The 24,249-nt window shown below is 44.1% G+C and overlaps 1 protein-coding gene across 4 annotated transcripts; it reads right to left on the bottom strand.

Annotated features, from left to right (window-relative positions):
- Positions 1–1,922: 1,922 nt before the first annotated feature.
- On the bottom strand, positions 1,923–23,969 carry si:dkey-89b17.4 (zinc finger protein 646). 4 transcript variants are annotated; one of them, XM_030345889.1, is made up of 5 exons: positions 23,620–23,969; positions 14,878–17,673; positions 13,448–14,563; positions 11,331–12,193; positions 1,923–5,880 (listed from the first exon to the last, which is right to left on the bottom strand). In XM_030345889.1, the coding sequence occupies exons 2-5, from the start codon at positions 17,436–17,438 to the stop codon at positions 5,453–5,455; spliced, it is 4,968 nt and encodes a 1,655-aa protein (XP_030201749.1). In that variant the 5' UTR covers positions 17,439–17,673; positions 23,620–23,969; the 3' UTR covers positions 1,923–5,452. The 4 variants fall into 4 exon arrangements, with proteins under 4 accessions (XP_030201749.1, XP_030201757.1, XP_030201764.1 ...); XM_030345897.1 differs by lacking the exon at positions 23,620–23,969 and adding an exon at positions 22,756–23,331; XM_030345904.1 differs by lacking the exon at positions 23,620–23,969 and having other exon boundaries at positions 14,878–17,148; positions 17,241–17,496.
- Between the last annotated feature and the right edge of the window lie 280 nt (positions 23,970–24,249).

Here is a 24,249-nt window from a genome sequence, read left to right as displayed (position 1 = left end):
CAGTAAAGTAAGATCGTGCACAGCCCCATCACCACACGCCATTTTGTTTTGACGAGTAGTGGGGTGAGATGAGGGGAGGAGGTGAGAGGGGAGGGGAGAAGCTGATGCGACAGAGACAAGAGGCATGAAAAGACAATAAATATCCAAAAACAGCAGCGACAACAACAACATAAAAAAACTAAACAAAAAATAGAGAGGACAGGGCGATGGCTTCTTGGCCGCAACTTTGACCGGAAAATGCAACTTGTGTCCCGTTTTTGTGTGTGTGTGTATGTGTGCGTAGCGTAATGTAAAAGCGATCTGTCCCCCCCCCCCACCCCCCCCCCACACACCCCCTAACCTCTCCCCAACCTGCCCCACCCCCATTTCCCCCTAATCCCCCCGTCCCGTCCCCCCTCTCTCGTACTGCTGTTGGCTGTTCTGTTTAGTTCATGTGACGTGCCAGTATCCCCATGCCCTGCCCCCTTCTCGATATCTCCCTCCCTCCTCCTTCCCCTTTCTCTCTTGCTCTCCCCCTCTCTTGATCTCTCTCTCTCTCTATCTATCTCTCTCTCTCTCTCTCTTTTTCTCTCTTTCAATCCCTTCTCCTCCTCCTCTCTCTTTCTCTCTCTCTCTCTTCATGGATCTTTAAGATGACAACTCTATGCAGATGCTGTCTTTTATAAGTGTGTCAAATTTTAATTTAAAACAAAAACCTAAAAAAAAATAAAAACAACCCCGACAGACATATTGAAATGATAACAAAAAACGAATAAAGAAAAGGATTGTTCAGTGTAGCCTGCAGCTTGGCCAATCGTCATTGCTTTTGTGTCCATTATTGCTCTCTGTGGATTTGCCATAAGGGATTATTCATAACAAAAGACTTGGGGCAGTTCTGTATGTAGCGTTGGATATTAGAAATCTTCATTCTATAAACCCTTTAAACTGTGTGAAATTAAAATGTTTTACTTGTAGGCTTAATAATTATTTATTTTAAATGTGCAGGGTGTAGGATTTAGCCTCATCTAGCGATAAAGTGGCAGATTGCAAGTGACAGAATACCACCCCCCTTGCCCTCCCCTCTCCCAATGATGTAGGAGAAGCTACTGGGCCTGCACTGGTCTGTAAGGTGCCGGTAGGTATTTTAAATTATGTCATCATCGACAGCATTGAGTAGCCAAGTGTGATTGATAATTGTAAACCAATCTATAATTCGTTTTTTAGGAATTCAGTCTGAAAAACTATAATTCATAGCTTACAAATACGATAGCAATTATGATTATAAATGTAAGTGTCCTCTAGAAACTCTAGAAACATTAGGGTTCCAGGTTAAAGGACTCATTCTTAGGTTTCGAAAACACAACTATTCCTATTCTCATGGGACTATACACATAATAAAACATAATTATGAATATAATGTAAATTAATCTGCAATGGCTGTTTTGCTAGATGCCACTAAAGTATACACACTGCCCCTTTAATATATTGCATTCATTGTGTATGAGGCCGCCATACAAGGTGGGATTAGACCCACCTTGGGTCTAAACATTAATATAGCATATCACGATACTATAGTAGGACTATAGTAGGACTAAAGGCCTATAGGCCTACTATTGCTTACTATTTAGCAGATCTTTAAATTACATAAAGCTGGGTAAGGAGCAGGTATGGGGGTATACAGATTAGGCTTCAGTCCTTGGGGATCTAACTCTGTAACTTAGAGTTAGATCCCCAAGGATCTAACTATAGCAGCCTGACATTCCTACACCCTTTTCGCCCTCTTGTCCAACCAATAAGAAGGTAGGCCTACACTCACAAACATTCTAAAGACACAGTTGAACAAACTAACCGCCCAATGCCTGGTCTATTCTCCAGGGGGGTTTTCAGTTAAAAAACACATCAAATGTGAAGGTTGTTTCCACCGTGACATCAGGAGACCGCTGTGTTGTTCACACGCTTTATTAGTATCACCATCCGTTATAAGTGTATATCAATGACAGAAGCCTACAACAATCTGCCAGTTCATATATAAAAAGTCATACAGAGGAAAATGATACAGAGGTACAATGACAATATACGTGATCTAACCAAACGGCACTAAAAATATCTAATGCTCTACTTCTAGGAGTTGCCTTCGCTTTCGCCATTTTGTGTCCTGCTGAGGTGAGTTGTAGGATTACTGGTAATGAGAGGCAGAAATTTGCCACAAATACAAATTAGACAGAGATATTGTGAATGACTGTAGACCTATTGACTTTCACTGGAGAAAGAAAAAAACTGAATTGTGGTTTAACGCAATAGAACTGTTACAGTCAACAGAAATGTCTCAAAAGTCAATTCCACGACAGCTTGTTGTTTTTTTTCATCTGCTACATTTCAAACAATATAAGCTCACCCTGTGTGAACCATTTCAGATAGATGTTATGGAGTAACAACTACTGCAGTCCAAAATATCAAATCGTATTATCTAGCTGCCATTCAAAGTATGTGTCACTAACCATCGAGGTCCATGGGGTTTGAAGAGATGCTCACATGCTAAATAAACAGATGACAACAGGGGCCTCAGCACGCAAGGTTAGAAGGACACAAAATGGCTGCCTCAAAAAGACTGCAAATGGTTGTTCCAATAAGGCCAGGTTGCAAAGTCCTTAAAACACTGTATCCTATGAAATACAACGGCATTATTCAAGTGAATGGTGAATACACCCTCATCGTTGTCTCAAAACCGAAATTTGGCCTTGTCAAAACCTAGACCTCAAAGAAACACTTGTAAAGGGTTTTTGAGCTGCTTATATGTATCAATTTCATTTTACGATAATTTCAACATCATACAGCATTTTTGACTTTGCAATGTGTCCAGAGTTTGAAACCCACTGCACAACAACATGTCACCATCAGCTTAAAGCAAAGATTACATCGTCATAAAATCACCATCCTTAGGTTCTACTTCTCTTTTGTTTGTGTACCACATCCTGTTCTACTATATAGGTTCAACTATCAGGCACGGCATCAAAAAATACATGTGCCCAAAGAAAGAGAGAAAAAAATAAACATATACAGGTAGGTAATTACAGAGAAAGACAATCAAAAAGGTATAATTCACCACCATTTAACAAACCAACCATCTCTGGTTTTGCTGGTAGGCAGGTTGCATTTTGAGAACCTGATTAGATTTTTTTTTATGTCGGGGGGATTTTCTTTTTCGCAACAAAGCGTCATGAGCTCCCGAGCATGAGCTTTGTGACTGGAAGAGAACCGCCAACATCTGAGCCAGAGAACAAGGTTGCTCAGAGCGCGCCTCCACTATTAATAGCCTTGGGCACGCTGTCACTTAAACCGGTACGGTATCGCCTCGTGCTGCCAGATAACGCACGCACACACGCATCCAAACACACACACGCACACACATACACACACACACACACACACACACACAAACACACACACACACGCACACACACACACATTTATAAACTTTTTTCTTGACGACCATACAGTGGAGAACAGCTGAAGACCTGTTATCCTGTCATTGATACCTCAACACTGACTTCAATGAAACCGCATCCCCCAACGTCGTTAGATATCCATTTAGGAATCCATTTCCTAACTCTGAAACTGAATATACTGTTTCATACGATGTCTCGTATCTGAGAATGGAAATGTGTTCCAGGCGGGTGGGTAGTCTGGGTTAGAAGTTGAGCGGATTGTGAATTGTAGTTGAAACCACGATCAGTGCCTCAGTGGTATTCCGAGAGATAGGGGTGCTCTATATATAGCCAAGATCGTACAAATGAACAACAAAACATTGGACATGCATCTGCAGGAACATAACTCCTCAAAGGTTTCCTGCATATAATATTACTTAGGAGTATTAACAATCCTGTAAAAAAAAAACTCCCCCACCCAAAAAAAGTTTAGAGATGAAATGTTTAGAGAGGCCATTTGGATTTCACTTGGGTAAGTTAATTTCTAAAGGTGTGACATTATTAATTCAATTGAATGGAATTACCATTCCAATTTAGGCAAAGGGGAATACAAATATAAAGCATCTGCCCCATTGCAGCTGCATAAGAGTGTAGGGAAGGACATAACACTGTGATGTTGACTGTAACTATGTAACTTGGCCAACCTGGTGTGTCTATATGACAACATTGTCGTATAGACACACCAAGACAGGTACACAGAGCGTGCATGCCACTGGTTACACCCAATGTTTAAACAACCTTTGAGCATGAGCAAGTTTCTTCTCAGCCAAACAACATAGTGTCATGAGAACAGAGAGAGACAGGAGAACAGACAGACACAAAAGTCGTTCTCCACCTGTCACTTTAAGTTCAGACAAATGTTGTTGAAAAGTTGGCCCGTTTCATCAACAGTGTTTCATGAGGCAGAGATGCAATGTTGACCCTTCAGTCTTTTTTCTGGCCATGTAGGATCCTGTACTGAGACAGTTACTTCAACTGAGAAATTACAGGAAGTCCCTAGCAAGTTGTCGACTGGTGATAAGCCGTGCACTGTAAGTGAAGAGAAGATGGAGGATAAAGATCAAGGCTCCCCCCGCCGTCATTGACTCCACGTCCTGTCAGGTCTGGAAAGGTCCCTGAAACCCGTTGGCTGTTGTCTTACAACACAGACAAGATACATTTTACCAAGGGTAAAGCCTTTTAGAAAAGTGTACTTGATGTGATTATTTGTTCACAGTCCTTACTTCAAAACAATGCAAGTATACTTGTAATGTGCCAAGTATCAGGTCGTGGAGGCCTGTGTCAATTTAGCCTGCTTGTTAGTTGCTTGGAAGTCCAAAAGCAGAGGCGCCTACGGAAGTTGTGACAGAGAATACCATTAAAAAGTACTCTGTATTCTGTCCTGTGCACAACCTTCCCCCACAGACTTTACATCAAGGCGTACAGACCGGCAGACCAAGCGCATCCTATCAGCAGTTCAATCCACTTTATGCTACATTGACTTGTCTTTGTGGCATGAGATGGATTAATGTGCCAATTTCCTTTGGTCTGTAATGTCTATGAACTGTTAAAATTGTCAAAACGTCATTTTCTCATCCCAGTCTCAATTGAGGAAAGAGTTGAATACCTCTGATGATTGTCAAAGGAAACACCTTTCAAGCAATCTTAAGGGTCCAAGCTCACAATGACTAAGCAACATTCTGCTGGGCCTTGAGAAGACTAGAGATGTTCATGCATGGGTCGATGTTTTTTAGAAACCTGCCCACTCCTTCCTGGATGTTAACTCGTTTTTAAAGGGTTTTCTGCAGGTCACAAATACGTCCTTTTGCACATTTTTGAATACAAGACCAATTTCCAACAGGGGCCAAACATTTGCGGCTCTTTGCGGGTGTTTATTCTTGGTGGCGAAAGCGCTCCCCTCCGCCCCATTCATAGCAACACTGTTTCCACTGCAACCGCTGAGGAAAAAGGTTGAGGGCTGTGAGCCCTACATGGGCGCAGGCGTAGATCTACAGGAAAGGACGGGATGGAATGGTGAGGAAAGCTGAGGAAGAACCCCTGGAGAGCAGCGAGCCGCTCCAGTGAACCTTCATGTGGTGCCTCAGGTTGGACCTGGAAGAGAAGCGCTTGTCGCACTGCTGGCAGGAGAAGGGCTTCTCCTTGGTGTGGATTCTCCGGTGGCAGATGAGCGCGGTGGAGACGCGGAAAGACTTGCCGCAGTCGGGGCACTGGTAGCGCTTGGGCTCCGTGTGGATGCGCCGGTGGTTCTTCAGGGACATGAGGTTGGGGAACTCCTTCTGGCAGGAGTTGCAGAAGTAGGTGCCCGTCTTGTGGCTGTTCTTGTGGTTGAGCAGGGAGCTGGCGTGGCGGTAGGCGCGTCCGCACTGGTTGCACACATAGTTCTTCGAGCTGCTTGTGGAACCCACCGGGCTTAAGTCTGGGGAAAGGAAATACGAGTTACTGGCTAAATAATACTAATTTGACCTTGAAGACAATGGGCTGCATCAAAAAAAGTTGTCCGTTTTAATGTGGGCATTAGATGACCACCTGTTTGAAAGATAGTCCTGATGTTGAAAATAATTCCAATACCAACTGAGATTAAAAAAGTGAGGAAGTGTAGTAGGACAGTAGAATGAGCTTCAATTCCTATCTTGCCATTTCTGGTTTGACATCACAATGAAATCACAGAAACATGGGAGGGTCAGTGGGCAAACAGCTACTTTCTGGCGAAATAATTTGGTTCTAATGGCTACAGAATGTATGTAGTAAATAGGAAACAAGCATAGGCACAAGGAAGAGAAAAGGAGGAAAACAAGATTTAGGAGAGGGAGAGGCAACTCGGCGCCAACTGATTGTAACAGGATTGTTGTCTTCTCTTACATTAGGTTTCTTCTACTAAGTGTGTTGTTCTACTTTCATTTGATTGATCATGAACATATATTTCTAGAAAAGTAATATTTCAAGAGCTAAACATTAGAGGGTACCTTAAGTAACGTAGACATTCCATTTTCAATAGTTGATTCCTGTTAAGAATACTTAAAGATGCTGTAGGTACGATATGAGTTATAATACAAGTGAAATATGGTAGAAATGGCAATGACAACCATCAGCTATTTGTCAGTGAAATACCCTGTAAGAATATCGGTTTTCAAGTTGATTGATTTTAGACTGCTCCCGGCTAATTTCTGCCCAATCAGTGAATCTGTTCCCTTTTTGGTTCGGGAATACATATTTACTGACAATCACATTCAGGGGATGACATTATCTCGATGGTGGAGAAACATACAGAGGGAAGAAGTAGAGAGGGGGGATGGTTTTTCTTGGGTAGTTTATTCATTCCACTCCCTTTACAACTCTAAACTCTAACCTACAGCACCTTTAATTAGCTTTCTCTCACCAGAAAACCCAAATGACCAATTAAACTATGCTAGCATTTGTCAAGTTATGTTTGAACACACAGCGTTAATAACAAAATGTATTTACACCACAAGAAACAATATTAACAGTGGCAAGATACAGCTCATAGTATTTCATTATGCAACAATACCATTTCTTTTTTTTTTATCAAATACAAACCTTTATTGTGTACATATTTCGACAAACATAAAAAATAACACTCAAAGTTAATATGACCAAAAATGCAGTGCACAAAAAATATTTTACCGAAAGGTTTATCAACATCTGAAATCCAAATTAAGGCGTATGTAAAAAATTAATTAAAAAAATGCAAATAGAAAGGAAGAAACGCGTCAGATGCATATCAATTGTCCAATTTAGGAATTTCATTGGAAAGTAAAGCTAGCCGTCAAGATTTCAACAAGCATAGTGGGTAACACTGTACATAAATTACAAAACAGAATTATTTCAATCTCTAAACCCTCACATTTTAACTTGTTTCTTTTACTTGTAACTCAAATCTTGATTTGTCCCTCATCAGCTGGGGTGCATTTTGGATTTGCATGATTTAGTTTAATTATCGCCCCAGAAATACATCCAGCCATCTATCAAAAGATAGCCATTTGACTACATTTTGCTGAATTTAGTTTTGATCTTAGCTCTCAAAGACAACTTCTTAGTGTTCATTATTTAACAGTCCCATTAAGATAAAGTTAGCAAAAGCATTAACCCACTTGATAAGCCTAAAATCAAAGTCTGAATGACCAGAATCTTACAGATAGCCTAATATATATTTCTTGATATAAGCTCCATCAACACTCTTGTCCAGCAATAGTATACAATCACTGTTTAAAAAAAAACACCGTCAAGATTAGTTCCAAGGTTTAATAACATGATTAATGTACAATATCTGTGTAATATTCTAAAAAGTAGCAAGGGGGCATTCTTTAATTTGGAACACGGTCAGTAATTTGTCAGGCTTTGTCCCCTGGGGCTAGCTGAGAGCAGGATACATTATAGGAGCTTTTGAATCAAATGGTTGATAGGATTGGGCAGAAAGTATAAAATACTAATAGCGGCTCAATTCAACTTTCATCTTTAAAACTCAAATGCATTATCCCACGTATGGTTTCAATCTACAAGAAAAATGACCTATGGCAAGTATTTAAACCAAGAATGAACAATGATGCCATTACATTTATTCTAGTCATGCACCACATTAGTAAGCCTTTTACGGCTTATAATTAACAGTTTAGAGAATTGAGTACCTTCTACTAGTGTATGGTGTGCTTCAGTCTTTTCAAATCTTAAAAAAAAAAAGAGTGCGACCACGACCCCCACCCCTCCTAAAGAATGCAGACCTGTCTAGTACAAGAGGGGGGCATTCTGGCTGCATCTATCTGTGACACATAGTTTGGCTCAATATCACACACACACACAACTCAGTTTGGAAAAAATGTACTAATCTTTTAAATAGTGTAATTTGGAAGTTCTGTCTGTTGAATACCATCGATTTAATCTTTTACAAATAACATTTTAGATACTAGTGAGTTTTACTTGATTATATTTTCCTTGAACTGAAAATATATTTTTCATCAGGTCTACTGTTAAATGTGTTGAACCAAGTAAAAGGCAAATAAAAAAGCAAATAGATAGACAATAACCTCCACTGTTTTTTTCTTCATCTATTTATTTTCAGGACTCAGCAGTAAGGGTTATAGTATATGGACAAGGTTTTTTTTGTTAAGAAATGAATTATCAAAACATAGTTTATAAAAGTGTATAGTAAGCATTACATATATATATATGCATGAAAACAAAAGAAAAAGTTAGAACTTTAAACAAAAACGGTTATATTTGTTCCAAAACCAAACCTTTTTTACTCTCCTTAAAACGATTTGAAATGCCGACCGTAAAAGTGTCTGCTCCGGTGGGGGGGGGGGGGGGGGGGGGGGGGGTTATAGTTTCAGAGAATGTAGTCATTTCTGTGTTTCTAGATCATATTGACTCCTACAGCACTTTAAATGGTCACTCAACGTCTCGACTACTAGCACCAGTGCTCCTGCAACGTCCAAACTGACTCGTGTCTCCATCACACATAATCAGGCTCTCACACACACACACGCTCACACACGCGCACACTAAAAACCTAATAAATACAAGAGGCTACTGTAAAACGTCAAATGATTAACATTAAAACGGAACAAGGTAACCGGGATGTCCCTTTTGAGTGCGACTTTGACTAGTGTGTGAAGCAGGACGTGGTTGTGTGAAGGGCTTTTTAGGGTTCCACGTTCCCGCAACGCAAGGGGGTTACGGACCCTGCTTGCGTTCACCGCAAGGGCCCGACGTGCGCCTCCCAAAAATTGTAACCTTTCCGTTGACACCCAGGATTTCTTTTAAAAACAAGGAGACAATATTCTTGGAACGAGCAAAGTGTTCATTTTGGGAGTCCATCTTGGTTGGCTCCATGTCCAGAAGGGGGAGGAAGAGAAGGTGAGTGGCAAAGGGGGAGCAGAGTGGGGGGGGGGGGTTAGGGGTGATTTCAACATCAACACAGCTCTAAACTCACATCCTAAAGACTAGCGCCGCCCAATACAAGTGTTAATAACCATCATAATATAAATAAATAAATGCATTACTACAATGATCTGTCGACTTTTTTTTTTTCTTTTTATAAAAGAGGTTCTGTAGATAATACAGTCAGAAGAACGCTTACAATACAGGATAAAACAAAACAAAAAAGAATAACGCAGGCACGGTGCCCAACAATATACAATTTTTCTGCAATTGTTTTTACTCACTTTCTTTCATTTTGATACTTTTTTTTTTTCTTCCTTTTTTTGTGTGGTCACCACAACCTATGGACTATACAGTTTTAGCTGGTTCCACTGTGTGGTTTTGTACAGTACAGGTTCTAACCAGAAGAAAGTGTTTGAAGGAATACATGAGCAGGAGGAGTAGATGCAGAGCAAAGAAGATAGTGTGATGTCATAAAGAGGCAGCCAATCAGAGATTCAGGCTGTGGTCAGAAGGGAGACCTACAAGGCTTTGAAGCTCATCTTCGTACTGCAAGAGACCCAAACACACACACACACACACACACACACACACACACACACAGACGGACAAAAACACATACATACAAATTAAAAAGGGTTATAAACTCAGAGACCAGGTGTGCCGACACACTGTTCAGTCTCAGAGTAGTTACCAACTCGCGAAAAAACTGGTTAAAAAGTATAAAATTAAGAAATAAAGTCACCGTCAAATATACACATGCTCACAACAGCACCAACATTGGTTAAGTATTGCTCACACTTCAAAAAAAAAAGACCGGGTTTCAATATATATCCGCAAAAGAAAAAAAGGAAACAACTCGTCAACTCTAAACAAAACATGGTTTAACACAGTGACAAAAGGCCACGAGAAGACTTCATCGAGAATAACAAAACAAATCCTAACAGTTTCACAATAGTCATCGCAAGTATGGGATGAGGTGGAACAATGCATGGAGAGAGCAGAGAAAGCAGTTTCGAACGGCCATATCAGCTCCATGGGATTGCGACGGACATATAACACCTCTGTTGCTAAGGGATTTTTTTCCTCTAGACCTGTGAAGAGCCCGCCCCTTTATCCATCTGACCAATGGAGTTGCCGTGTCGCTTTGCTGGTCCCAAACCTGCCCGACCTGGCTGTCAATCAGTCCATTAGTCAAGTCAACTGAACAGGAAGCATATTACTTTGACGTCTCATTTTTTTCCGTTTTCCTATTACACATCAATGTGTAACATTGTTGTTTCAAAATGAGGGATGTGGTGAAGAGGCTTTAATGGGGGGGCCCTCCAAATATGACCATTTCCCCGATCCTCCTAGAAATAGGATCCAAGAACTCTGGCTCTACAGGGCAACCCATCGTAGGGACTAAAGGCAGATGTAGAAGAAGCTATCAGTCCATGTAGTTGTGTCAATGAACTACACGTCAACCGTCTACAGTCTATCTGCCCGTCAGTCAGTCCACCCTACTGTCAAGAGAAAGCAAAGAAGCGCAGTTCTAGAGCCCTGTTAATTTAGTAACAAGGCAGCTACGCGATCACAGGCCGGGTAAAGCAAACAAATCAAGGTGAGTGTGTGTGTGTTTGTATGCATCCTCCATTTTGAGTCCTTTCTCTCACCCACTTGTTTAATGGCGTCCATTTTGGGTTGTCCCCCTGCTACATTGTGTCTGCGCGTGTGGCATGCAGGGCCAAGAATATGTGCCATGCAACCTGTCCTTCAGACACACCGACTCTTACACCGCAGCCGTACATGGAAATGGAGCAGGATGAGCACACAAGAGGAACAACAACATTTGTTTGGCACCTCCAGATACCTTGGCATTTGATTAGTACCCTCTCTAAGCCCCGCCCTCTCGAGCAATTCCTCTAGCTTGACCCACCCATATCCCCCAAGCCCTAAAAAAAGCCTATATAAAGGGGCCGCTGGGCATACCCAAGAAGTTGGGCGCACCCATGGACATGGAAGGGGGCGCCGTGGAGCCGCTCCAGTGAACCTTCATGTGGTGCCTCAGGTTGGACCTGGAGGAGAAGCGCTTGTCGCACTGCTGGCAGGAGAAGGGCTTCTCCTTGGTGTGGATTCTCCGGTGGCAGATGAGCTGGGTGGAGACGCGGAAAGACTTGCCGCAGTCGGGGCACTGGTAGCGCTTGGGCTCCGTGTGGATGCGCCGGTGGTTCTTCAGGGACATGAGGTTGGGGAACTCCTTCTGGCAGGAGTTGCAGAAGTAGGTACCCGTCTTGTGGCTGTTCTTGTGGTTGAGCAGGGAGCTGGCGTGGCGGTAGGCGCGCCCGCACTGGTCGCAAACATGCGACTTTATGACCCCGCCGTGACCGCCGCGACCACGAGACTTGTTCATACCGTGGGGGTTGAGGCCCTGTGCCTGCATCAGAGTGTGGTCCAGGCCCGAGCCCCAGCCCAGCTCCTGGGAGCCTCCCGGCCGGGGCTGCTGGGATCTGGGCTGGCGGGGCTGAGGGGCCTGTCCGTGGCTGATCTCCATGTGGAGCCGGAAGCTGGCCTGCGTGGGGAAGGAGCGCTGGCAGGAGCGGCAGGTGAGCTCCCGCTGCTTCTGGTGGACACGGCGGTGGTTGTAGAGCTGGGAAGAGACGCGGAAGGCTTTGCCACAGTCGTGGCAGCGGTGGCGACGGGTCTCGGAGTGGATGCGGCGGTGGTTCTTCAGGGCGAGCAGATTGGAGTAAGTTTTGAGGCAGACGGCGCAGTGGTAAATTCCGACGGTGTGGGTGTTCTTGTGGTTGAGGAGGGAGCTGGCATGACGGTAGGAGCGGCCGCACTGATCACATCTGTGCAGGGACAGAAGAGGAAAACGCCAGAGGAGAAAGGAACAAGGATTTAGGAAAGGGGGAGGAAGATGCAGAAAGACGAGGAACAAGGGTTGGGGGGAAGGGGAGAAAGGAGAGATTAGAAACTGATCCTGGATGCTTTGATGTCACCAATCTAAAGTTGGGTTACGGTTTATTACTGGTTACCACTTTGTTAGTATATATTAGGTTGTAGTTAATATAAGAACATAAATTTTCTAGATCTATATATCAACAAAAAAAAAGTATCTACATCTCATACATACATACAAACATACAGGTATATGATCTGAAATCCGGCTTTAAAACCATCAAGAAGACTACTAAAAGTGGTGTACCATTTTAACGCTAGTTACTAGACAAGGTAAGAATACTGGTGGGTGGGAGGGGAAGTGCAGGAAAGACGCTATGGACAGACGTTGGAATTTGGGAGGCATCTATTGCTTCCTGCACTGCACAAATGGACGCAAACTTTGTTCACAGCTGAAACCACCATGTTGAGTACAACAATCCAAAACAAGACATCAGTCACAGCCTGCTTTTCGGTGAATGCCAAATTTGACAACGTAACGATACAAGGAAATCCCATTAGAAACACTAACAGTGGCCATATGGTGGGAAGTACAATAATACTCATCAATTGCTATCTGGAAACCAAGAGGATTATCTTCACCTAATCATGTGCAGTGCAGCTAGCTCAAAATACTTCCCTTCCATTCCTTTCATTTAGGTCAAAATCACAATTGCCAAAAGCTCAGACACATAATTTGGCCCTAATACAGTCTCTGTTCTAATATCTGGCCATTAAAATAAAGCTACGAAAAGGACAACAGTCAATCACAAACAAAACACTACAATCAAATTCATAACAAGTACAGGGAACACAGAAAACATTACTTTTACTTAATGTGCAACTTAACTTAATGTTGGTGTCAAATAGTGAAAAGTTATACATCTAAATATAGAAAATGTTTGATTGTAGATAACCTAGGAAAAAAAAAACTAAATGTGTGATATATTCTCACTGAAAGCAAACAGGGTTGACTTATCTGGTCTCTCCACTAATTCAATTTGTCCAAACTTCAGAAAAATCCGAATTCCGGCACGCGTATGGTCCCAAGGAAGCCGGATTGGAGATCATATACCTGTAATAGACATGTACAGACCTAAATTGATCTTCACTATTTTTTTTTGCTTTCAAGTTCGGAGAATCACAAACAACTGACGAGAACTCACGTGTACCGACACTCTTCGCCCTCTCCTGCGGGTGCAGCGGCCTTCCTCCTGCCTTCCATGCCTACCTGGTTGTCCCCGCAGCGGTGCCTTGCCAGGCCCGATCTCCCCTGGAAACTCTTCCCACAGCTCGGACAACCAAAGGGTGTGGCACCCTCCTCGTGGACCTTCTGGTGGTTGCGGAGGAATCTGGCCAGCCGGAAGGCTTTGCCGCACGTGTGGCAGATGTGCTTTTTCCGCTGCGTGTGGATGCGCATGTGGTTGCGCAGGGCCATGTAGTTTGTGTACGGCTTGTCGCAGAAGTTGCAACGGAAGTCGCCCGTCTTGTGGGTGTGCTTGTGGTTCAGCAGGGAGCTGGCATGCTTGTAGGCGCAGCTGCACAGGTCACAGGCGTAGGGCCTCTCGTCAGAGTCAAGGTCCACACTTCGGCCCTCCAAGCTGAGGTTGGAGCTGTTGACGGAGGCGGAGGAGGAAGGCAGGTGTTGGGCCGGGCAGTCGTGGGCCGCTAGCTCGTCGGCTGTTGCGTAACCTTCGCAGCAGCCATCACACTCAAAATCCATCTGGACTCCCGGACCCTGGGGCCCCTTGCAGAGGCCTGCGGTGTTGTGGGTGGCAAGCTGTTTCTGAGTGCGGAAGCCCTTGCCACACTCCTGGCAGTTGTGCTTCTTCTGGGCGAAGTGGAGACGCAGGTGGTTTTTCATGGCCAGCCGATTGGGGTATGTGGAGTTGCAGACATTGCAATGGTATTCCCCGATCTTGTGGAGGTTTTTGTGGTTGGCCAGACTACCTGCATGGCGGTATGTCTTTCCACACTCGTCACAGGCAAAGGGACGGCGCCCTCCCTCAGACTGATCAAATTTCTGGGGCCTAGATGTTCCTGCTGAGGAGTAGGGTTTCTTGAAGCCTTGCTGGGCATTGGCATATTTTACCCCCATTCCATGGCTCTTGGAGGACTCGCCTCTCATACTCTGCATTTGGGATGTTCCAGCTTGCTGGAAGCGGGATCCATTGGGGCCAGTGCGGATCAGGCCCTTGGCCCGATGCTCTTCATGGAGACGCAGGTGGTTGATAAGTTGCTTTTGGATCTTGAAAGCCTTACCACATTCCTCACACTTGTGCCTGCAGCAAGCAAGAGGCAGAGATAAGAAAAATTAGGAAACCACATCAAAGTATAATGCATTCAATAATATTTTGAGTATAAGCCATAAACAAGCCTCAGATTAACCACAAACCTTCCAGTCCCTTGGTCAAAAGGTATGTTTTAGAAAGTAAATGTGTAACTTTGTAAACTTAAAGGCGAGTTATACCACTGTACTAATTACATTATGAAATACAGTGGAGTCATCATTCTGAATATTAAATTGTATAATGTCTCCGTCTAACATTTTCAAGGCAGAATAAATGCTGAATGCTAGGGAGAAACAAGAACGTACCTCTTCAAGTCAAAGTGGGTCCTTTGGTGATTCTTGAGTGCCAGCAGATTGTAGTAGCGCTTCTGGCACACCAGGCAGCGGAACACTCCAGTCTTGTGGGATTTCTTGTGGTTGAGGAGGGAGCATGGGTGCCTGTAACCTCGGCCACACTGGTCACATTTATGGGGCCTGTCGCCTTGTTCTCCCATCGACCTCCGGCCATCTCCTCCAACATCTCCGCTGCCGCCAGCAACCCCTCCACTGACTCCCTCTCCTCCAGACATCCTTTTGGCTCCGTTCAGGCCCTGCTTGCTCAGGTTCCCTGATCGGTTCTTGCCAGGGCAAAGGTGAGTAATCAGGTGGTGGCGGTCGGCAAAAAACATACCGCAGTCCACGCAAATGTGATTGCGACCATCCATCTTGTCATTGCCGTTGGCAGCGGTGCTCACATTTGGCTGGGACTGGCGTTCTGCGGTCTGGGGCCCATGGATAAGCTGGTGATTCAAAAGGTCTTGCTTCCTAGAGAAACTCTGGCCACAGGTGGAGCAGATCATCCTCCATTCTTGTTCCAAGTTGGACGGCCCGGGTGTGGTTGGATTGTTGGCGTGGCTGCGGAGATGGCTCCGGAGGGCTCTGAGGCTGGCGTAATGGTTGCCGCACACAGAGCACTGGTAAACCTCCCCGTCGTCTTCCTCTTTGTCATTGTTTCCCATCCTTTTGCCTCCACTCTGCGAGTACTGGCGCTGGCTGCTGCCCTCCTTCATGCTACTTGAGCCTCCGGATGGCAGAGACGTCCCACCGGGGCTGTGATAGTTCATGTTTCCCATGAAGCCATTGGACATGTTGCCCTGCGGTTGCTGCTGCTGGCCACGCCGGGGGCACATGTGGGACTTGATGCCTGATATGTCGCCATACATCTCGCCACAATCTGCGCACATATGCCGGTCTGCCTGGCGGTGTGCTGAGTTGCTTTGGGACAAGGAACCTCCATCAAAGCGGTCATGGAACTCTAAAGAGTCGAGTCCGCTGCTGTGACCTCCATCTGGTACAAAGTGGGCAGCATCACCTAGGTTGCCAGGTAGTGAGATTGGAGTAGTGGCACCACTACCCTCTTGGACATAGCTATTCTGAGAATCTAAGGTCAGTGGCTCTGAAGACAGCCAATCATTGCTGTCATTGTTCAGGGGCTGGTTGGAGGGGCGGCCCTTGTGGCTACGTAGATGGCTGTGCAGAGCCGCTAGGTGAGGGTACTGCTTACAGCAGATGGTGCACTGGTAATGGCCTGTCTGGTGAGATCGCTTGTGGTTCACCAGACTCCCGGCGTGGCGGTAGCTTTTACCGCACTCGCCACACTTAAACCGGCGTTCTCCATCATCTGGGGAGTTGGCTTGTGGCACTCGTCCACCGGATGGCGATGATACTGAGCCTTGGGACCCTGAGCTCATCCCATCTGAGTTAAGGATGGCGCTCTCCTGACTGTGAGCACCCGGATGGGGGTCATGGGTCAAGTAGTGGACCTTCAGACTCTCGAGATCTGGATGGCCTGCGCCACAATATGCACAAGTATAGATGGGATTGTTGACAGGAGGGCCCATGATTGGATCATACGGGCCCCTTTTCTCACTTGGCAGCGGCGGCAGGGGCAGTGGGTCACCCAGGGCCGGGGTGTATGCCGGGGAGCGGACTGCACTCAGGTTGTGGGGCATGATGCCGGGGAAGCTGCGAGAGAGGCCAAGGGAGGACGAGGCTGCGTTGTGCAGCAGGATGTGCTCCTGGAAGTCTGCCTTGTTTGGCAGTGTAACTTGGCACAGGTGGCAAAAGCAGGAACCCCCGTCGTCGTTCTGGGACGACTGGTTGCTGCTGCCTCGCTCCGAGCTATGGAGGCTGCTACTGCTGCTCACCATGGATGCCCCGGGAGTCTTGAACTTGGAGTGGGTACGCTCGTGGCCGTTTAGCGCCGCCAGGTTGCTGAATTGCTTGAAACACACAGAGCACTTAAAAGTTCCTTGCTGGTGACACTTCTTGTGGTTCACCAGGCTACCGTGGTGGCGGTAGGTTCTGTCACACTGATCACACTTAAAGGGCCTGTCCCAGGCGTCGTCAGATCCCGGGGAGCCTTTTTTTCCGTGTTCCTCTGCCTCGTGGCTTTGCAGGACACTATGGGTTATGCCACTGTTGTTCAAATGAGTACGCCCAAAGTTTTCGGAGAGGTCCTGGGCAAGGCTGTAGTCCCTCTCGTCGTGGCCGCCGTCTTCGACTACCTCCTCACTCTCTTCTTCTGTCTGCGCACTACTAGGGGACAATGTATGGATGCGTAAGTGGTTTTTCAAAGCTACTGCGTTGGGTAAAGTACGGGTACAAACGGGGCACTGAAATGAACCTACTTCGTGAGATTTCTTGTGATGGGCTAAACTTCCTGCGTGCTTGTAAATTCTGCCACACTGCTCACACTCAAAACGTCCGGTCTCTTCCTGCTGATAATGTGCTTTCATATGTTCTAGTAGACTAGGTGTACTCGGGCAGACCATATCACACTCTTTACAGGGGAAACCCTTTGCACGGCTCATATCATGCATTGCCATAGTACTGTAATTCAAATTTGAAGGGAGAATCACAGTTCACAATGCAGTTATGAACAGTGATGAGGAAGAGGTGGGGGGAGGGGGGGGGGGGGGGAAGAAGACTGTGGCTTAGCTGTTTAGCAGTGGGTGGTGGCAGCCATGTTCTCCCCAGAAGCTGGGTACAGGTTCAACCAATCAAGGCCCTTCCTGGCAAGCAGGAGGTGGGCCTGGGGTCACAGCGGCCAATGAGGTAACACTGCAACAGAGGGGGGAAAAAAGCACTACTTTAAGTAATGAGAATTTCTTTAAGTTACATTGCTTAATCGAACGACACATTAAACCCATCACCTTTGTTGAACATTTAGCTGTTAAAAATGTACATTTTGTAATTAAAGCATCAGATTGTCCTCATACCTAGACCGTAAGAATACTCCAGCTCACAATGAAAGCTGTGGCTATGTTTACCTAGCCTAGAGGGCCACACCTTTGTTGATAGTGTAAAGAGAGCGGCGAGATCCCCCCCCCCTATCCACTACAGCAGCGACAAAGGGCCAGATGTGTTACTGCCCATCCCCCATTAATGGTCAAACAGCTTAGTTAGGCAGTTGTTTATACTTCCAACTGTTGAATTTGAGAGAAACACGTTTAGCCCTTATATTAACATATTCACTGTTCGACTATTAGTATTCATTTTTTAATCTGCAACATCCTCAAGCAACGCTATCAAATAAATATGTATGCAATAATATTGTTAAAATGCAATGCAAATCTGCTTAACGTCTAAACATTGACACATGGAACAGTGCTGTGGACATTGCCTTTTGGAAAAGATTGCAGATTAAAAAATATATACATTATATTCTGGATTCTCCTATCATGCCATTTCTTGAGCTACCCTATGCTCTGAACCCTCCCGCTCTTGGATTTTTAGGGCTTGTGGCTCCTAAGCTGGTGGCTCAATATTGACATACTGTGTTTGTTCCTGCCACCACGTGACTGCAAGACGCAGGGGGAAGGCAACTTCACAGCCCTACATTTCTTCTCACAATGGGTTAATATTCTGAACGCTATACCCGCTCATCCAGGGTAAATCACCAGGATCTGGATGCGACCATGCATACAACCAGCAGGAATTGTGTGTACATAATGAATCTGCTCTATTTAAATAAAATGTCTCATCTCAAAGCCCACAAATATACATAACGAGTAATCCCACGCTGAACAACTTGACAATTAATGTCCAGCACAATCAGATCTTAATACCGGTTATTAAAACATGTAGACTGACTGTTTTGTTGCCAAGCAACCTCACAGCACATCAAGATTGTATAGCATAAACGAGTAAATGTTGCATATGTTGATGGTTAGTGGTCCCTCACAACACTTTCCTGACCCATTTGCAACAGTAACTTAAATGTATATAGATATCTAGTGCTTATAGATTATTGTGAATGTGATGGGCATGTCTATAATTCCCAGTTTAATTATAAATAGTTTGACCATGTGTTGGTCACTCTCGTCTCTAGGTCATTGGACATTTGACGTAACACCTTCAAACCTGTTTATTTTGGCTGGTGAATTTAGAAGACAAAATCGAATTCTGAGATGCCGTGTGCGTACTTCTACTCAGACTTTATTACTGCCCTCCAACATCCTGAATGTGAGGGAATCTCTAGCCGAGACATTGCAGGACGATTCATGAATATAAATGTGTAGTGCTAATGAACTAGCTCCAAATCTGATTAACAGTCTACGAAGGCCACCATTAATTGGCCAAATGTAATCCAATAAACAGGGTTAGGTTTGGTTACAAAATAAACTTGAGTAACACTTGAGTGGTGAACTGTACTTTGTCCATTGTAGACGGTTTGTGTGAATAAGCAACATGTTTTTTTTTACCATGACATCACCAGTTTTAATGTAACGCAGGTATCACATAGCTGCTTATCAATTTATAAACAATACATGTGGATTCAAGGTAAATGTGGTTCAAATCAAAAAAGACCAATTGGTGGTTGCACTTCTTAATAGATGAACTCATGGGTTTGAGTACATTGATAGTTACAATAATTTTCCCACAAGCATATTTCAGCTTTTACAATCAAGTCGAGTCTAGGCTAGTGCTTTTGGTAGAGATAACTGAAATAAACATCTGCCAGGTGTAGCTGTTCTGAAGAGATTTAAACCTAGTTTTCAAATGGCTGCCATGCCAGTTTATCTGCCATTGGCCCTTTCTTTAAAGGTTGACGCCTTGCTAATATGCCTTAATATGTCTATAGCTTGCTACAGGTTCTAATAGTGGCACACTGCACCCCTCCATCAGTCTTTGACATGCCTAATTGATCAGATTAGGAGTGACTTTACAACCCGAGTTTACTTCTACAGGAAAGATGCTGGTCAGTTAAAGCAGCTAATCACTACTGTACAGATTAGAGGTAAAGTGTATACAAGATATAGTCAAAAGTTCAGAGCATGCTGACATGGAACAGAAGCAGATATTCATTTAAAATGTCATCCTGTTTCAGAAAATTCCTAAACTGATGGAGTGGGCTGTGCTGTGGGCTAGAGCTGCACTGCAAAGGAGGGCTGAAGGGTTTTCTATTCCTCAACAAATAGCTATCAAAATTAGCAATCCATGTCCACGTTAGATGACCTTAGTTAACTAATATGTCAGATTAATGATCCTCACCGCACAAACACTAATAAAACAGGTATACTCTCGGACCGTTCGAGCAACAGAGAGGAATAGAGGGATAGTGTGATTATAGACATTGAGAGAGGGATAGTGTAAGTGAGAGAGAGATAGAGAGAAAGGGGATAGTGTGAGAAGGAATGAGAGAGGAGAGAAACAGTGTTTTACAGACAGCCTAAATTTGCGAAGTGTGTGAAAAAAGGAGGGAAAAAATATTCACCAGCAGCTCAAAGCAAGGCCAGAGAGGAAAGAGAGAGAGAAAAAAAAAAGGTGTGGGAGAGGTTTTGATTGGCGGGATAGAAAATGGAGGGGCTGGGGGAGTGAGCTAGATGCAGAGAGGAGAGAGAGAGGAGAGCGAGGAGAGCTTGCGCACGCGCACACTCAGACACGTGCACACGTGCGCGTGCAGACAGAGCCAACAGGCCTTGATGTGCTGCAGCCTGGCAGGTAGGAGAGGGGGAGGGGGAGGCGAGAGGGGGAGGAATGGCCGACAGCCACATATTGTGTATGGACCAAACACTGGCTTTAGGACAGAAAATAAACAACGCAAACACACACTAGGCAGAAGACAGGGCTGAAGCCCGTCAGCCTATCATTACACCACAACATTGTTCATGTCATTAGGCATGAATCAATTAATGGTTGTTTCGGAATAATGAGGAATCATAGAAAACCAAATATATTTAATATGTATGCAGAATGAATGGAACAATAAGCCAGGAAGGGTTAGGCAACAATTCTTAGAGGTTAAGAGTCATAGTACTTAAAATCACTTCTCACCACTGTGGTTAATTCAAGCAAATCACCCTTATTCGACCTTAGAAAATGAACTCGGACTTCATCTAAATAGTATTTCCCTAATACATCTATGCTATAACCTCCACATACAGTTACAGGAATTATCTTTTACGAACTCTGGCCCTGTATACACCAAAATCTTCCACCCCAGACTGGGAGAACCCACACAGCCTGCCATGGAGACACCTTTCCTGCATTCAAACACATTTTGCCCTCTGGAACGTTGGCACTGGGCCTGGAGAATGCCAAGATGTTTTTTCCTCTCCCCTGAAGACACATTTCAATATGGGTAAATAGGTGCCAGATTGATAGGGGGAAACCATGTCTTCTGTCTCTATTCATCAAGAATAATAACCTGATTTCCATATCTCTACACCGTTTCTTCTACTTTTGCAGTGACAAATTCAACAGGTTACTTTTACCAGTCAAGCGAGCAGGAGCCTTCCGATATCGACTTCTAAACCACTTCACTCATTACCCTTTATACAAACTCCCTGCACTGCACTCATAACGAGACTCAGACATAAAATACGAAAATACCCGCCACTCAGACCAGGAGGCAGGATTAGTATCCAGAAAGCTGTAAATAGTTTAAACGACGTGTCTGAAGATGCTGAAACGACAGGCCTGGCTAATGTCTCACTTGATTACGTGCGGCAAAACATGTATGACCAAACACTACAGCCTATAAGGTCTATTAGGTCCACAGACCGTGAAGTTATTCTGGAGGTAGTCTGTTTTTCCCCCCGTTTTTGAAGCACCATCAGGGCGCTTTAGCAGAAAGAAAGTCTATCAACTCCAAATGAATGGATCCCAGGCAGAGTCCCCCCAACTTGTCTGGTTAAATGCTGTTCAGGTCACAGAAGACGTTTTCTAAAAGTTCCTCTGTCTACCAACCAAGTCAAGGCCACAAACATCCAGCCAAATGAAACGTCCCCGCCCATATACTACAAAGTTTGAATAGTGTAAGCCATGAGATTTATCATTAACACATAAAGAAGGTTTAAATAATTTATGAATAAGTCAATCATTGAAGCAGTCTTTGTACATTTACATTGAGGGGCTTGTACCGTTTTTTGCTGGCTTGTACAAAGCACGATATTTGCCCAGAACTGCTTCAGAGAAAACCCTTTTTGTAATTACCAGAGAAAGTTAACAGACAAACAGCAACCTCCACCTCAGCAATAAAGTATTGTTTATTGTATGGTTGGCGTGGTATTGAATGGTATTGTTTTAACCAATTAAAAAATGCAGTTAACACTGTAGTCAATTTAGATTCTAACTGGTACTACTAAAGATCCATTTAAAAACAAAACAATTGAAACGTAATATAGAATCGACAGAAAGCACATTTCAATGCATCAGTTAAGCATTAAGTATTCAAGTTAATATAATGACTGGAGCAAATGCATCGACTTCAGGTGTTTGGCCTAGCCAAACGTTTCATTCAAAAACCAATCTAAACGAGCTCTGCAAATACAATCAACACAAAACCGGCTCAACTTCTATCCGTATTTCTTCAAGATAATGTAAAAAGGTTAGAATTAAACAAGGCTTTCTCGATTGTATTTCAATTAACTGAAAACCACAATTACTTAGCTACATTGCTTTTGAATTGTGATTATTCAAAACTAGGCTCTAATCATCAGCACGCCATTCCCTGTTAAAATAAACCGGTCCTGTTTCTGTTTACACATGCGTTGTTTTGATGCGAGTGTAAGCACTCTCCGGCTCAAACAACAAGAAATCAAATCGAACAAATTGATCCAAATTGACCTAGGCTATATATTTTTCGATGGTAATCGCTGTTTTTGCCAGGACGAAGTAAATAAAAACAAAGCTTCTGACCTTGGACCGTCTTTTCTATGCCGGGTTCAGCCCAGCATGTATTTGCCAGGACAAAAGCGGGGCATCTTTACCGCCGACATTTCCTTCGCCCACTCCCATAATTTCCAATAACTGCATAGTCGCGACCGTACTTGAACTAATCCTAGTTCTACCCATTTTGTATAAAACAAGCTTCCCTCATTGTAATATTTGAATGGCGTTCACGGCGCTACGCAGTGAAGCGATAATATCCGAAGACCTCAACCCACTTTCACTGAGACCCCATTTTCATCGGAAAATGGCTTTCGAACAGCAAGCCATTTTCCCATGCTAACCAACCGGCTAACGCGTTAGCCTACAATGTTAGTTTTTATCTATGCAAACATTGTATGCTAGCTGGACTCATGGGTCGGGTGGGCGGAGGATATTTGACGGATGAGTAATATCTTGCAATCACGAGAATGAGTAACCCTCTGTCGACTGAATCACTTTCCAATAATACATTTTGTGGTCATCGGGTATAAACGCAAACTTGCAGGCTATGCGGCCGTCTTAGCACATAGCCAGCTAGCACCCCCCACGATGGTAAAAAGTGAGGAAAACGGAAGTTCCATATGTAATATAACTGCAATATAGTCCGACTTAAATGCAACAATTGTTCCATTTGCATGAAAAGAAGTGTCCATTTTTGTTTTAATCAACAGACAAATTAACCTGGAATAATTTTAACAATTGACTGCACGGCAAATACACATAGCATTGCCAGTTAGCCTAGCTAGCTGTAGCAACCCCGGGCTAGCCTGGACCGACACAAAGATCTCGACAAATATGCTACGGCCCATGGATGGAAAATCTCATTTTAGACGTTTAGCGCCTTCGACTTACCCCTCAGTTGGCCTTTGTGCCCACAGTGTGAACGATGCAAAATTTGGGAAAAACAGATTGTCTGAGTTCATCGATTAGACATGGTTGTTTTTCCAAATCAACAATCGACTTGAGTCCTTCGCTCTTTTTTCCACCGATTCAACATACTTCCTGCAAGCCTGGCCGCTAAGCGGGGACAGACGTGCTTTGGCGCGTCATCATGCGCAGAATACAATTTCAGCAGCCATGAAACATCTTATTCTTTCGAGTATTTTAACAGATCAATTAGTCAATTTAGCTTTAATTCCAAGTTCATACATCACTTGTTTACGTCCATTTTGCTCCTGCGCGGTGCATGTTAGTGCAAAAAAAAAATCGAATAAATCAAACATCCACAGTTGGTGCAGCTCTAGTGTCCTAGCCACCGAGACATTTTTGGTACCTCGAGTCTTGGTTGATCTCGGGAAAAATAACCTTCTGAGATCATTTTATGAGGTGATGAATAGCCACTTGTCGTTTTCTTTTAGCCAAGCACAACAACTGATATAGCAATAGAGAAGGTTTACATTCATGAATCATACTAATGCATTTATCGCAGGCGTCGACGTTTCCAGCTGCATATGGATCGCATGTATTTTCATTAAAAAAATG

This window comes from Gadus morhua, chromosome 2 (genome assembly GCF_902167405.1).
Source record: "Gadus morhua chromosome 2, gadMor3.0, whole genome shotgun sequence".
Taxonomy (NCBI): domain Eukaryota; kingdom Metazoa; phylum Chordata; class Actinopteri; order Gadiformes; family Gadidae; genus Gadus; species Gadus morhua.
Note: the sequence above shows the minus strand (reverse complement) of the source record. Positions and strands in the feature narration are given on the sequence as shown.